The sequence below is a fragment of the Chroicocephalus ridibundus genome, chromosome 18 (assembly GCF_963924245.1).
Source record: "Chroicocephalus ridibundus chromosome 18, bChrRid1.1, whole genome shotgun sequence".
Taxonomy (NCBI): Eukaryota; Metazoa; Chordata; class Aves; order Charadriiformes; family Laridae; genus Chroicocephalus; species Chroicocephalus ridibundus.
This window is the reverse complement of record NC_086301.1, coordinates 4,482,105-4,498,682: the sequence shown is the minus strand read 5'-3', so window position 1 is coordinate 4,498,682 and position 16,578 is coordinate 4,482,105. Positions and strand designations below refer to the sequence as shown.

Here is a 16,578-nt window from a genome sequence, read left to right as displayed (position 1 = left end):
AGAACTACCTGCAAGTGTCACTGCCCCTTCAAATAGCCATACACTGTCACAACTCACAGCCATTAGGGCGTCCTCTGTATAGACACATCATTGTGGCTTTACTACTACCCATCATTACGGTCTAGCTTCACACTAACCAGAGCAGACTCACCTCAGACTCATGGTAATTGAAAAATTTACATATTCAAGCACCCACGCAGTGGAAACAAGGGGCTTGGAAGGCTCAGGCAGATTAGTTCACTACAAAATATGCATGACCTGCAGGCACAGAATGCAACGTGCTACCTGTGAGACACCGCTTCAGCTACAGTTTGATTCTCCCATATGGCAAGAAAGAAAAGTCTGCACAAGTTGGGGGAGCAGTAAAATAACCCTGTGCCTATGCGAAACATGCATGCAAAACAATACCTGTTAGTAACAGAACTAACTAGAAGCAAATCAGGAATTGTTACGGAGAGAGAGAAAGAACTGCCACGAAGGATGACAGAATGTAAGGAAGAGATAGTTTAACTGTTATGCACCTCAGTGTACACGTATACAGATCCACAGGAAAATGTGCCAGATGGATAAACTCCTGAATCCTTCCCGAAGTCAGCAGTGTTCTGCAGCCCTACAGCCTCAGCTATCAGAGGAATTCATATGCAATCACAGCATCTTCAAGCTAGGGCACACCTCCATTTCCCGAGGGGGGGGCGGGGAAACAACCACTCAGAAGGGACTCCCTCTCTTTGCTGCAGCAGCTGGGAAGTCACGTGAGACTTCATTTCCAGAAAGAAAATATGCATTTCACACTCTCAGCATCATGGGAGCTGTAGTCACACAGTATACAGAACAGAAAGTGCCTGTAAGCCATTTCTTTCTAAGCTATGTGAAAGCAGCGTTTGTCATACCATGCAAGTCCAAACTTACAGTCTTGGAAGGGAGGGCAAGGTAGAACAGCATCACAACAGAAAAGTGGTACCTTCAGCTATCCTGGAAGAGAATAGGGAGAAGCCGCCCTCCATCAAAAGCTGAAGCAAAATAATTCCCCATAGAGAATTTGGAGAAGGAAGAATACTGTTCATGTAAGGAGAAAGAGGTCAGTATCAGAAGGGTGGAGAAACTGGGGTGATTCAGGTGCTACTGCTTCTTTCTTGAGCAATATTATAACAGAAGAGGGCTGCTGCTTTCAGAGTCTTTTGGCTCTTTTTCCTCCCTCATTGTGTTGCATGTTTGAACTCTTAACCTTCCATTTGCTTGAGATGGTGCAATAACCTCTCACACCCCAGAAAACTCATTCACTCTGAAAAGGGGCACGAAAATTTCATGACTTATGGCATGCTTCACAGACAAACTCCTCCTTGATTTTAATTCATCAAGAAATGAAAAGCCATCTTCTAATTTTTACCTTCCTTTGCAAATAACTTGCAGCCACCGGTGAAAAGGTAATAAGACTTCATTACCTTGGGCAGAAATACTATGACCTGATCATCTCCCTTTTCATTTGGCTCAAGATGTTCTGAAATAACTCACAGCATGAAATAAGTCACATGACACCATAGCCCGATACCTTAACAGAACAAGATTTTGACTCAGAATAATGCTGAACATCAGATCTCAAAATCAGAGTACTTTGAAGTGCCTAACAGCCAAGACACTTTGGATCCTTTGTAACTTAAGTCTTTCAAGTACTTTGAGCTAAATCTTTACACAGAGTCCAACAACTTGCAGTCCTTGGGCTAGCACTGCCTAAGGGATAATCCACAGACACACATAGGTAGCACACCAGAAAAACAAAGCCTTCTGTACTCATCTGGACCTATGGGGTGTCTAACGCAATATCCTATCCTGGGCAAAAAACTAACCTTGGATGTTTCAGATAAACAGGTGAAAGCCTTGTAGCAAGAACATATACCACAGTATTTTTGGTGTGAAGAATAAAAACCCTAGAAGAATGACTACAAATTTGTGAGAGGAAGAGAAAGATCCTGGATCCTTCATTTCTGAAACCTAAGATATAAGAAAGCAGCTAAAGCAGGGACTCAAGACCCAGGTCTTCAACACAAGCTTCCAGTTTGCAGATAGAGAGGCATCTCAGATCAGCAGCAAAGCCTCCCACAGCTCAAGTTCACATACTACCCCTTGCATGTTCAAGGGGTCTTCCAGTAGCAGTGGCATCAGCAACAAGGTAGAATGAAGAATGGCAGGCTGCAAACTGGAATACAATACGGGGGATTCCTGTTTTCCACAGAGTGTCACATACCACAAAGCTACACACTTCATTGGGAACCCAGAAGAAGAGATTCCTAATTTGAGGGGACTGATGCATGGGCAGGTGCTGCACAAAGCAACAGCCTGCTCAAGCTCACATAAAGAAATCTGAGCATTTACATGTCTGAGCCTGAAACAAAGATTCTTTTCCAGACTGCAGAAATAACAAAAATCTTACAATGCTGGAAACTTCGTTAAACCCATAACTCTCATGCAGGCCCATATTACACCTGGCCTGCCATTTAAACAAGAAGGGGTTCAGAAGAGAGCAAGCACATAACAGAGCATATTACAACTGAAGATCTGGGGCAGCATGCTTAAGAGGGAAGGGAAAACAAACAGCAGAGAAGGCTTAAGGAAGAGTATTGGATCAAACTTGCAGGAGAACAGGAAAAAAGCAGAGCGGCTCAAGGACCATTGGCTAGTACCATTACAATGCCTGACCTTGTTACAACGCATGATGCAGTGGGGAGATGCATGCTGCCATCTTATCACTGGAATGTACAACAAATACTCTGCAAAGGCCAAGAAAGAACGGATGGGAAGAAAAACAAGGAAAGAGGAGAAAGAAAAGAGATATAGAGATCAGTGAGCACTCACACGGTTACAGTCATCTGCAGAAATGGGGAAGTCTGTCCAAGTGCCAATGTGCTCCCCAGCAATCTGGGGTAGCGTCACTTCAGCAGCAAGGGAGCAAAACACTGTTGAACTGAAAGAAGATAGAATCCCAGCTTGTTTACACACGCACAGTAGTTCTGGGGAAAAAGTGGCACAAAGCAGTGACCTCAGAATCCACCGTGGAAAGATGTAATGCCACCACTGAGACAGTTCTAGGGTGGCTTTTATTGATATTATAGTCTCTGCAGTGGGGCCCCAGAGGAAAGGAGCAGTGACTAGGCTGATGAGAAGGCAGAGCTGTGGAGAAATCTCCAAAGACCTTGATCTGCGCAAAAGGCACTGGTCCTCCTTTCTCTGCTCTCAGATTTCTTTCATCACAGGCAATTTAATTTTAAAGGCACAGCTGCCTTTAAGTCTCTGCCAGATATGCCGCTGCTATGGGATAAGATGCACAAACCCTGAGAGAATTAAGAATACCCTACTGAAAAAGTAATTTGAGGTTAATAATTACCAGAATGAAATTCTCAAGGCCAGAATTAACCAATTACTATTTTTCTTCAACTAGACTGTCCATTGCCAGGTGGAAGCTAACACAGTTTTTTTTAAGTCTCCTGAAACGGGAAGAAAAAATGGTTTGAGCACCAACATCACTACCAGTTTATTCTTGGTGAAAACCATGGGTGGTTAGCTCATAAGAAAGGCAGAGGCAGAATCTGTAAAAGGATGTTCCAAGCTCAGCTGACCCACTACAAGGAAGTTTTTCTCTTCTTTGTCTTTTCTGCCAGGACTCTCTGATCCACTGGAAAGCAGAGTAGCCTAAGCAGCTCAGTGAGGCATCAGGTCACCATAGGGGACCCTGTACACTGTCTGCTTGATGATTAAGGTGCCCCCTTCTCCAACAACAAACCAGCACCAATTAACACTTCTTCCCAGAGACACACAAGATGAGCTCCTCCTAACTGCATCCAGTGCTCTGCTAAATAGAGTTCGAATCTCAGGGTGGAGAGGAGATATGTAAAAAGAGGCAGGTAAAATACAAAGTAAAAAGGATCTCTTTGTAAGGTATGTAACATTTAGCTATTTCTTACAATAAGTAGCTATTATTTGTACACTGCATTTACTAAGACCATCTTATTTCCTATGGTGATGGAATGCAGCAAGAATTAAGTACATAGTTACCATCACCACATAACTCCTACCCCAAGTTGTTTCTGCTGCTTTGTTTTATATTAAACTCATTTTGAATACTTGGTATTTCCACATTTACAGAGTTAACTATAAAGTGTGAAGATGCACGTATTTTCCAAGGTACACCTTGCAAATACTTGCATACACTAAAGTATATAGCACTATAGGAATGACAAAGGCCATAATAAAGTGTTTATCTGCTGACTGTAAAGTTAGGAAAAAGCTGATTTGTTCACAGACTGCATTGAGAGCAATCTGTAAAAGATAACACCTATCTTAGAAGAGTAGGAGGACATTTCACCAAGCAAATCCAAAACAACTTGAATTCCCAGTTCGACCAGTGAACTGGGGGGGATTAGGGGGAATTTTTCTGACCCTACAGAAACCTAAGAAGAAATAGCCTGCACTGAGCAGCTAGGTTTCAGAAACAGCTGACGATTGCACTGTAAATGAGGGCCTGTGAAGGTCTCTAAGGGCAGAAGCACATGCATTCAAGCTGAAAAAAAAAAACCAACATTCAGAGATCCTCTTCCACCACTCATATAACCTGCCATAGTCTCAGGGGAAGCTGAGGTAGCAGCAGCAGCATGGGTCAACAGCACTTCATCCTCCAGCTGCAGTCTGAAGTTTAGGCAGAATGATCAGCCTCCCTCTGTGCATTCAGCTTCCCTAAGCAATCAGCTAGAAAGCCAGGGCTGTGAAAAACGATGCTAGCACTGATTTAAACACATACTGTGGTCCCAAGTTCTCAAAAAATTGAGGAGGGAGAACTAGAAAAACGCTGTAAAAAAAAAAAAGCTTTAAGTTTCTGCCCTTCAACATACACCAATCCTGTTTGTCAATTTATTGGCTCAACAAGTGGGTTTTAACATGCTTGTCCCTGCAATACTTCTCCCCACCTAGTCACTCCACTATTTATCTTCTTTTCTATGCCCACTGCATGTCAAACAAGTGACTATAAATTAAGAGATTTTGCTCCATCTCATCTCCAGGATTGGCAGGTAAAGCTTGAAAGCTTTGAGCTGTTATTAACAACTAAGGCAGATTAAAGCTATAGCAATTCAAGTGGCTACTACCTTAAGACACCCTTCTCACTCCACTGCTTGGAATTACAAACCCCTGTACTAAGGATGGCAAAAGACGTGCTGTGAACTCCTCACAGACACCACAAACAGCAGCAAAAGCTGCTAACTTGAATAGTCAACAGTAACACAAGCTGAGACACTGTACAGTCTCCTCTTCAGATGGGATCTCTGTTTGGCATCACACTTTAGTCTTTTATTGTTGATTACTAAGTGGATATTCAGGCCTCATTCCTACCTCACAGGCAGTATTCTGAAGAGGGAAATGCCCCTTTCAAACTGGCTTTTTGGCTCCAAAGGCCACAAAGAAGCTAAAAGACAAGTTCTGTTATCTGCATTCTCCCATACTATTTGTCTTCTCTATCAACTGACTGCTGGCTTAGATTTACAGTTTGACTTCTGTGCAGCTAAGATCACCTTTTGCTTCCACTTAAATAGCACACCAGGTGCAAGACTATGGCCAGTGATCCTAGACATTGCTGTATGCAAATAACATTAACAGAAGATTTCAGTAGCACACAAACTAGACTTGCAGCTATTGTATCTGGTGGAAAAGAGGAAGACCTGGTTAAAGACTAAAAAAAAAACCACAGAATTCCAGAATGATATTTTCAGATGTACTTTTTTTAGTGTTTGCCCAGCTGCTTCCCCAAACATCCCCTTCCCATCACAAGCAAAAGAGATTAGAAAATAAGGACCTGAAGAGCTGTACACCACCCCATCCCATTTTATTTTAACATCACCTTTTACTGCACTGTACTTATTAATCAGTCACACCACATAAAATGGAAGCAAGGAATAACATACTTTCAGAGCTTTTCTTTGCAGCAGGAGCAGCAGGCACATTCATGACATGACTCATAGGTACATCTTGGTTTCTGATGACATCTCAGTTAAAGTGTTCCCAGTACGAAGAAAGGTGGGTTTCTCCGACAGGAAGACAAAGAGATATTGCCTACATGATGCTCTTTTTGAGAAAACCCTATACTGACTTCTATCACCAGTTTGTTCTACAAGTGTTATCATTAAGAGATCCCTGGTACAGTTCAAATTCCCAGACCCTTCACATTTGGGCACAGGCAATAAAATCAGAAGGACAGTTATAGCCCCTAGACGCATCCCAGGCCACATCCCAGTCAAAAGCGATGTGTCCTATACACCTTAGGTAAGTCTGGCACAGAGATCTGATGTAAAGGTCTGCAATACAGATTCTGTCGCAGTCACTCCCGGCACAAATCTGGCCACGCACTAACAGAATTAAGCATCAGGCCTCCTAGAAAACCCCTCACTTCTCTGCATCTTTGAAAGCCCCTAGCTCTAGTTGTGAGAGGCTGAAATCAGTTAAGTTCTGAGACTCTCTGATGCTAATTTTATAGCAGGATTGAAGTTTTAGGGCTGCAACAGAAGCCTGCAACGGCCTTGTCAGTCTTTATTAATCTTGCCCTTTTATTTGGTCAACAACTGGATCACTTTCAGACAATCTCAAGAGGCCCTAGAACAGGCTTAATGCCAACACCTTCCCCTCCTTCTCCACATTTGGTATGAAACGGAAGGAGGTGCAAGCAGAACAAATCTAAATTAGTCTTCTGAAAAAGACAGCCTCACTCTCAACAGCCAGTTGGCATCTCACAGCAATGACTACTTGAAAAAAAGTCCTGAGTAGAACGGGCAAGCAGGAAAACAAAGCTGGAAGTGCAAGGCATTTAGCAAAACCTGGGTACCTCTAAGCAGGCTAGTTACACCAGGAAACCCCGTCCAAGGAGCACAGGGAAATATCTTCCTATTAGCTCACACCAAGCTATAGGTACCAGCATGCTCTTCAACATCCAGTTGGTACCATCACTCCTTCAGACCTGCTGTTAGCAACACAGGGAAGGCTCCAAGGCACAGTGAATACTTTGTTGCAAGGTGAAACCATGCAAACTGCTCGGCAGCTGCCAGCATACTGCACAAAAAAAAAAAGCCTGCGGACAAGGGCCAAGGCATACAGAACTGGAAACCTATGAAAGGAGATGGCTAATTATAATGCATCCTAGCCTCCTACCCCCTTCTCTGCCACTCCTCCACATGCTTCAAAATAGCTGCCATAATGTTTGAGAATTACAGTGCTCCCAGAGGATACAGAGCTGATGGGGCAACCATTACTTAAGGTCTGCAAGTGAAGTGCAGTTGCACTTACACAACTAAAACTTCTGCTCTTGGGAAGAGGAAGGAAGGGTAAGGAGTTTGCCCAGGGTCTCAGATGAGCAAAAAAAAGGGACATTAAAACGCCTCTTCACCTCCCCCTCATGTTCCTCAGCATCACGAGCTAGTGACGCAGCCATGTGAGGTCTGTCAGACCTCCTCTGCATTCAGTGATACACAAGGCACACTGGAGTTTATCTAATCTTACCTAACACTAGTCCAGTAGAGACAGAACTGATCAGGAAATGGAGAAGCAAGATCCGAATCCTGGTTTGTCTTGCCATTACATTTAGTGTAAGACCCTACCTTTTCTTGTGAAGTTACATTACTGATCTGTATGGAAACTCTCACACTACAAGCTCTGTCTCGGAGCTGCTTTTAGAAGGGAAACAGGCAGGTATCATTTTAGCATGACAGCTTGGAACAGAGGGCCAAATTTTAAGAATTACTTTTTAATGATGGTGGGGATTCACACAATCTGTTTTACTTATTGTCTGCACAAAAAATTATCCATGATATCAATGAAATTGTCTCATGAGTGGCAATCAGCTAATGCCCAGAGTAATGATATGTGACTACACTAGTATAGGTAACATAAAATTACCCTGGTCTCAAGTTTGCTCTCAACTGTCCAAAGCTGCAGGCTCCCGTGCACTGAGAAACAACCACCACTAAGTAGAGGAACAGGCACACAGAAACCAATTAATCCTGCCCAGGTCTCCTCCTTGTCTCTGGACCCAGTAAGACAAACAGAGGAGAGGCATCTGTCCTTCCATACCCCTCCAGCCATGGAGGAGGGAACAATAGGAACTATACCCCTTGCTTCAAATCGAAGTCCTCTCAATTCAGTCTCCTTACGATTAAAGGAGAACAAGAACGGAAGAGATTGCAAGAGGAGCACAACGTTGGTGAATCAAACCCAATACCGACTTCCTACAAAAAGAACCACCTTAGCTCCACTGGCAGCAGAACATTGGCATACTCTGAAATTAACAACAGCCCATCTTCAAACAAAAACAATGTTGGCATACAAGGAGCAGAGAGGAGGTGATATTTCCATTCATAGCAATTCTGCTGACAATCTGGCAATCCAAGTGGAAGAGATACGATTTTAAGTTGTTCTTGTCCTCTACAGCATAGACTCAATAGTGGGGCTTAGGAAGCAGCAGCAACCAGAAGGTGAGAGAGGAAGACTGACAGTAGTTCTGAATCTAAATATTAACCATCTTTCCTAGGTGACAAAGGAGACTTGTGCCCTTCTGGTTAATCTTTCTATTAAGTCTAACTGACTCAGAGTTTGGAGCTAGATCCAAATCCAAACTCACCCTAAAGTTATTGCAAGAGCACCAGGGCTCTGGTCTGTGACCTTCTGGGAGCTCATGAGCCTCCAAGTCTTCTCCACAACAAGGTCTTTAGTGCCACTTTTGAAAACCTCCCTAAAGATGATGTATCAGGCATCCATCTGTGATAGACATAAGCTACTCAGGGGTGAGACTAGTATCAGGACCCTCCCTATCAAAGACTTCAAATTCAGGCATCCCTTACAGCTAGCACTGTTGGAAAGAGCAACATACTAGTCTCCCCAAATTTTACACTCATACCACAGAAAGCAGCAGCTGTCTTCTACTTAATCATCCCCTTTAAAACAGCATCCATTCCCCCTTTTACTCCAGTAGGCTTTTCGCGTTAATAACACTCCAGGAGGCCTGCACCATGCTGCGTGGGTTAGCATAGCTCAGGTCAGAGAGCTACTGCACCCTTTTCCCTGCAGAATCATCACATCTAGACATGCAAACAAGGGTCCCTGGGCTCTGTTATCCCTGACCCTCCCCTTTTAAAAACAGACACAGCATGCACAGCCCCATTTTACTCAATCCTCACCTGTTCTTCAGCTGCCCCAAGCAATGGAAAAAACCTCCCACTCTCCCTGAAGCTGCAGAGGTAGCAATCTTTGCTGTGCCTCCACTTGCACGCAAACAGGGGCGCGGTATGTTAGCACCAACTTCTTTCTATCAAGGGGAAAGGGACACAGGCTAGGAAGATGCAGCATAAGCAAGCCCTAGGTACATAAATATGTAATGACCTTTTACACACACTCCAAGGATGTAAATTTTGGCACTTTTTCAAAGTTTGACCTCCTTTGTATTCTTTACACAACTTTGTGGGAATTCAAGCAGCAAGCAAAACTTCTTGAACTCGCCTATATCTTAAGCCATTCCCTAATCTTGCAAGCTTGCTTTTATGAATTTTGATCCCTTAATTTGAAAAACTTACTAGCTTACACAAAGGAAAAATAAGCCCTGCAGCCCTGGAACTCTCAGAACAAGGTACTGCACAGATTAAGGGGCTAAATCAAGCTGCAGCCAAAGGTATGACATCAAAGTCTGAGATCCTTTAAAACTAACTACTCTTCCCCATTGCATCCATTTTGATATGATCTCCCATGTAAATCATTTTGGTATCATCTCTTGTAATCTGCCAGTCACTTCTGTCCCCTCTACTTCCCTGCAGCCTATAGCTCTCCATCCTTGTACCTTCCATGCTGTCCCCTCTTCACCAGTTTATCTCCTCCTTAAACTGAGTGCAAGTCTAAGGACTGATTTTTTTTTCCCTCCAGTTCAGTAGCTTAACTTTTACTTCTAAAGATACTCGGCATCCTAAACCTGATAGGTGCCCCAGTGTCATGACAAAGAACAAGTCCTTGGATTAAACAGAAGCGGGCTCATGAACTTGGACTTAATCTAGATGAAAGCCCAAGGTAATTCATATATAGTTACCCCAAGACAACACAAAATATGCATAGGCTCCCTCTCAGCACAAAGAAGCAGGCATGACAGACACATGACAACTTACATGACTTTGCAGAAGGAAAGCTTTTTCCTCAGAGAAGGTACACACAGATGGCAGGCCTGCTTCACTGCTGTGCTGCAGGACACCTTATCAGGGTACGGGTTCTGGACCATGGCCGTACTTCACAACACAGAAGCCAACAGCAGCACTCACACCTCATGAAAAAAATTGCTAGAGAGCACTGAATGCATCTACCAGCAACAGGACCGAATTCTCGGTCTTCTCTGAAAGGACCTGAGAGTTGGAACATGGTCCTTGGAAATCCATCACTGAGAAATTAACTCCACCAGTAGCATACCCTGGTACCATCTTTTATAGTAAGAGCAGGCAGGCACTGAAGATCTTGGCTATACCTGGTCCAGATTTCAGCCATCCTCAGCTATTCATTCCTCTTCTCTTTTTTTATCCCAGAGTCAACATAGCAACTCAGCATCCCTTTACTTTTAGCTGGGGTAGCTTCTTTCAGCACTTTCCCAGATGTACTGGGGCTGGTGCAGATCCTCACTTGCTCTCTGCTCTGGTACAGCACAGGCTCATTCTGCCCGATGTCAAAGGCAGCATGCCAAGAGAAGGTACACCTTTCAGTACACACGACACGGTTTTTTACTCTCCCCTGTTCTGTTCTACTCTGCTCACCTTTTGTCACAACTTACAAAACAGCTGAAACCCTGGGTGGTTGTGTCTTTGGGGTTTTTTTGTTGTTGTTGTTTTGGGTTTGCTTGTTGGTTGGTTTTTTTGTTTGTTTGGGGGTTTTTGTTTGGTTTGGTTGTTTTTTTTAAGAGCTGTTCTACAAGTCATTTGATCAGGTGAATAGAATTGCCTGTAGGTCTTTAACAGAAGCAGAGCGCTCCTAACCTGTGGATGGAGGACCTTTTTTTAGTTGTCAAAAACAGCATCTTAAGAGCAGAGAAAGCCCCTCCTCATGCAATTTTCAAGACTCTAGGAGAGTCAAGACTCTTTCATGTCCAGCTTCACACCCTACATGAAGCTCAAAGTGTGTCTGAAATATTTTTTGGTTGTTTCATAAGCACAAGTCAACAGCATCCAAGGGAAGACTACACCAGAAGAGCCTGATGCAATTAACATTGGCAAAGGAGGAAAAAAAAAACGAAGAGGAAATGGTGATTTATTAGCCCTGGTATGGATCATTTTAGGCCCAGTATGGAAACAGAAGTTACTTCTAATTAAATGTAGGCAGCAGGAATGTTGCAGGCCCCCAGTAAGATAGGTCAGCAGGCTCACCATCACCCTGGCTCTGCAAAAATAGGTCTGATGTCTGATGGTGCTCCAGCTGAAACATGTCCCTTCCTGCCAGGAAGATCTTCTCAGCACTAGTCTAAAGGCTCCAGTTTAGTCTACATGTAAAACAGGCGGTACCTCCAAATTATTCCCTTCTTGCTATGCCCAGAAATCCCCCATCTGAGTATTAATGAAGCCTAACACTGTTTAACCTATGAAATCCCAGATCAAATGGTATACCAGTATATACACAGAGGAAGCCCAGGTATGATCTAAGTACCCATCTGCTTTGCCATCAGGTTCTTTATTTCCTGGTTGGAAGCACCACTCCCCACTAGTCAATTACGCCAGGCTCCACAGCCCCAGAGACTGATAACTCGAGTGCAACATATGGAGGAAAAGGTTAGCTACAACTACCAAGTGCTAATTCTGAGCCAGATTCTGTTGGGATATTAATTAGCTCTTCAGGGTCAGGATGTTCTCTCAAGTGAGTCAATTCCTCAGATGCTCAATCAGCTGCTACTCAGTTCTTACTCAATCCATTGGCCTTTGACATCATAGTGGGGAATCTGAATTCAGTAAGCATTTGCCCTACTACATAGTAAGAGAGACCTCTGACCTCAGAGACAGCTTATGTGGAATAACTGAGTAACAGACCTAAAACAATGATCTTCTGAGAGACCATGCCTGGCTAACAAGCATGCATATAGTGGAAGACACCATTCAGATGATTCTTGTAATCTACTATGCAGCAGCACAAAGGAAGCTGCTCCCAAATCTCAGCGTATGCCCTCCTGCAGGCTCGCTATAACCCAAAGGCACAAGATCAACTAAGTAAAATACAACATAACTCTACTGTGCACACAGTAACAAAATGGGAAATTCAGAAACCAAAGTCCAGATGTAATGCTGGACCCCTAAGATGTTAATGGACAAACAGGTCTGCAGGAGCTGGCCCACAATAGAAAAGTGTTAGTAGCTATGGGCTCATACTTCATGCACAGAACAAGAAAATTAAGCAGATTCAGGCTCAAAAGATGAATTACAAGATACAGCAAAATTCTTGATCATATGGCTCTGAGCAAGGCAACAATAATAACTCATGGACAAAAATAAGCATTCATTTTTCAACAGCTTTTGCACCAATGCTGCAAGTTGAAGTAGTCATTAATCAACCTGAAGAACAAGAAACTTAAGTTTCTTCTGGAACTTCATAGCAGTTCTCACCCAGCTACAACCCACAAGCTCTAGATACCTCAGGACTGTAACCACACATCAGAAGGGAAATACAAACAGCTAAGCTCAATATTGTCTTTGCTGAGGACAAAAGCCACACACAAAATTTCACTTGTGTATTTAAGGATCAGAACTCATAGTGACCAATACACAGCAAGTTTGATGAAGCTATCTAAACCAGCTACAGTTTCAGGGACTGAATCTCAAAAGAAAATGCAGGGTACTTCAGGAGTTGGATGCATTTGTCCCACAAGTTCCACTTTTAAGTAGATGAAAATTTCATCTTTTTAGACATCAATAAGACCAAAGTCAGTCACATTTGTTCAACAACTCTAAGCAACACAGGGAAAATAAAAGAGGCTCTGAACCAGCCCAGCACATGTAATTTCACTGAGTAGTTGCAAGCATTTCTCCCAATTCAGCCACAGACTTACCTCTCGTCACGCATATGAGGGCTCAAGAATCGGGACAAGTCATCATCATGGCTGCTTTGTTGGCTGCTCTGCTGACTGCTGCAATGAGACAGGAAAACAGAAGCAATCAGAGATTTGTATAAGTCCCTATGAAACACGCTGGTTTAAAGCCAGAACAAGAAAAACGCAAGGTTCATACCTCATATTTGGGAGTGCAAAGAGAAAACTACAGGTGTGACTCATTTGATGCCTCTTAACTTCACTTAGTGACACTTTCCTAAGAACTTTCCAGAATACATTGCCTATACACTGTTTCATCATGCCATCCCATAACAGTTTCATACAGCTTAACATTCAAATATCAAACTGCTGCATGTTCATATACCCCCCACTTCTAGACAGCAGGACAAAACAGCAGTTAAAATGAACTCTTGCTAAGGACAAAGTGGCCAACATTGAATTTCTGGTGCAGAGTTGCATGCTGAGCCCACAAGATGTCACTATCCCCCTCCAAATGGGTGGTTTGTGGGTGACCTATTGTATGAAGTTAGCCTTTTTCCCCTCTATCAGCCTCCACTTGCTCCAAGGACTCATCAGGGTTCCTGCTTATCATTTCTATAGCTTCATTTCTTTCAAAGAGCTCTCCTGCCAAGAAGTAGATTGATCTGATTCTGCCTTCAGGTAACAGACTAAGGCACAAAGAGCAGGTATTCCTAGGCTAGCTTTAATCTAGTTTGCCTGGGTAACACCAGCTGTAGAGTCATGGCGACACAGCTTTAGCCCAAACTGCACAGTCCTACCTGGACACTGGGTACACTTGCCTGAGCTCACAAGCTGTGGCTTTACTATTGGTAGGACCTAAATTGCTCAAATAAAAGTAGTTCAGGCATCCATACACACACTTGCAATCACAGCTTCTACTGCACTGTACACACATCTGCACATACAAATACAGTATCAAAATGGACCAAATCACATCTTTTCATTCTAAAAAAGCAACAATTCTCAGGCACTAACGCCTATTTTGAGGGACAACATAGTACCAAAACACTGCAATAGGATTTTTCCATGAAATGTATACTGTTTGGTTTTGGGATGGGTTTTTTTGTTTGTTTGAGGATTTTTGTTTGGCTGGGTTTGTTTTAACCTGGCCTTGACCTTTTTATGCACTATAAGGCAGACTTTGTCTCTTGGAAGAAAACACTTGCTTCTGCTGTGCAAGAATCATTCTCTAACTTGTCTTTCCATTTCAACAATACTGTCTCCCCCTATAAATTAATCTCCCAGAAAAACATTTAGAGGTTTTCTTCTCTAAACGTATTCTATGCTTGCATAATTATACCCATTTTTACCTACACCTACTTATGCTTTACAACTCAACTACAGAAAGAATACCTCGAACAGTAACAAGTGTACTGACTTGAATAAATTAAGTCCCTTGCAAAAAAAAAAAAAAACCCAAAAGGATTACTTATACCACCACAGAACATTAACAGAGAAAATACTTGAAAAAGTTGAGAAGTTTATCTATAATCTTGCCTTCATTCTTCCAAGGAATGACAAAATACAGCCAGGTCAGCAGGGGAGGAAGTAGAACCAGCAAGCACCTCAGTGACAGAGGAGAACTGCATGCTCCAGTACTAAACAGCATTCCTTCAGGAAATCTGTATAAATAAATGGCTCTAACAAGCCCCCACTTTCACTTTTTAGGGATCTGAATCCCTAAAATTCCTGTCCTCCTCCCCACAAAGCATTGTTACAATTAGTTAGTTTTCTTGTAAGACTGTTCATATGTTTCAAGGTAAGCATGTGACAATCCTTTAACGTGACCATTTTGCTTTTTTATTCTTAAAAAAAAAAAAGAAAGAGAAGACGGACTCCTCTTCCCCCTATGAAATCAAGAGTTTTTGCCAGAGAGGTTTGCAGTTTCCTCTGAAAAGAAAAAAGCCAATGAGTCTTATTTTCATCAGCCACCTAGCTTCTTACCAGTTTCTCTAAGGTCTTCAAGGACTCCCTATTGAACATGATCGTTCTGAAACGCACAATAGCTGTCTTGGGACCCACTCAGCACTTGAGAAACATCACACACACTGTCCGCTATTTCTGCCACCTGTTCAGAACATGAGGCAGAGAACTGTTCCTTACTGTTAAGACAGAAAGGAGAGCAGGCTGAAAGAAGAAGAAAGTAATTCCTCATCAGTATTTATAAAATCCTGAAACAAGTAATACAGAACTTAGCTTTTCAGGGCGGACAGACAAGAATCACAAAACTCACCCTATATTTGTAACTTTCAGATACAGATTTAAAGTATATTCATCTCAGAGAAGTCACAGACCTGCATCTCATGTGGGCACATACAGAAACCCACAGAGAATACTTCGCTTGTTTCCCCATTGCACAGTATATAGTTTTACCATCACAGCGAAGACAGGTAAACATTTTTGCAAAAGGCTCTCAGCAAAGAGACAGATTTAGTTTTCTCCTCCCACACCCACATACTTAGTCATTCTTTTCTTAAATGTCTCACTGTAGAAAGGATAATCAAAGCATAAGAATTCTCTACTGGTTTCAAGCTATAAATCAACAGCTGGGTAAGAACAATATAACCCAAAAAGCAAAGAAACATCTTTCCTGTACTTCTGAGCTTAATTATGGCCCAGTGAACTGGTCTGCAGAAGGAACCATGCTTGCCCTGCTAATTCAAAGGAATTATCACCCTTTTGATATGAGGAAAAGCATGGCAGGGACTATTTCTAGAACTATTTGTTTCTTCATCAAAAACACTCCCAACAAAACTTTGCCATTTCAATTCAGATCAAGCAGATATAAGAAAAACTTACCAAAAGACAATTCCCAATATATCACAGCCCAACAACGCACCTGCAATGCTGGAAATCCCACATCAAAGTTTACTTTTGGGCACCTATCCAAGATGAACCTTAGACCTTTTCATGCTCACCTACCCGTCATTAAATTTCTCATTCCGAAAGTCCTCCATATCAAGGTTTAAACTTTAATGGCATCTAGATGTTGCAACACATTGCAATGCAACACCTTACCTCCTTGTCACTACTGAACACAAGGTTACAAGCAATGATACAATCTCAGACCAGGAGAAAGAAATTAGTTTTTACCCACTTGTCTATTTGATAGTATTCAGTGAGCTATGTTTCACTACAATGAAGTTTTGCATGGAAGCTCTGCAAAAGTTTTGAGCTTTCCACACAGAAAAAACTCATTTCAACATTCTGAATATTAGACGGTGCAGCTGTTAAATTCCCTAAAATGTACAGAGCAGCTGAAATGCAGAGCCTATTGTTTTATGATGCTTTTCAGTCCATTTTAAGATGACCTGCTTTTAAGATGACAGCATTCCTTTGAGACAGCATAGCAATAAGTTACTGTTGTTATACTGAAGATAATATAAGGGAGGTAAGAAATGGGTGAACTGTACTAAAAGTAATATGGGGGAAGCTTTTAGACATAGTCATGTCAGCTTTGTATTTACAAGTACAAC

At 42.4% G+C, this 16,578-nt stretch overlaps 1 protein-coding gene across 6 annotated transcripts in view; it reads right to left on the bottom strand.

Moving 5' to 3' along the window:
- The window catches only part of GRAMD1B (GRAM domain containing 1B), a 134,054-nt gene that overhangs the window by 72,997 nt on the left and 44,479 nt on the right, over positions 1–16,578 (bottom strand). For all 6 annotated transcript variants that reach the window (XM_063355376.1, XM_063355378.1, XM_063355375.1 and 3 more), the window contains exon 2: positions 13,082–13,159. In XM_063355376.1, coding sequence (XP_063211446.1) covers positions 13,082–13,159 — 78 coding nt within the window. The remainder of the gene's footprint in view (positions 1–13,081; positions 13,160–16,578) is intronic.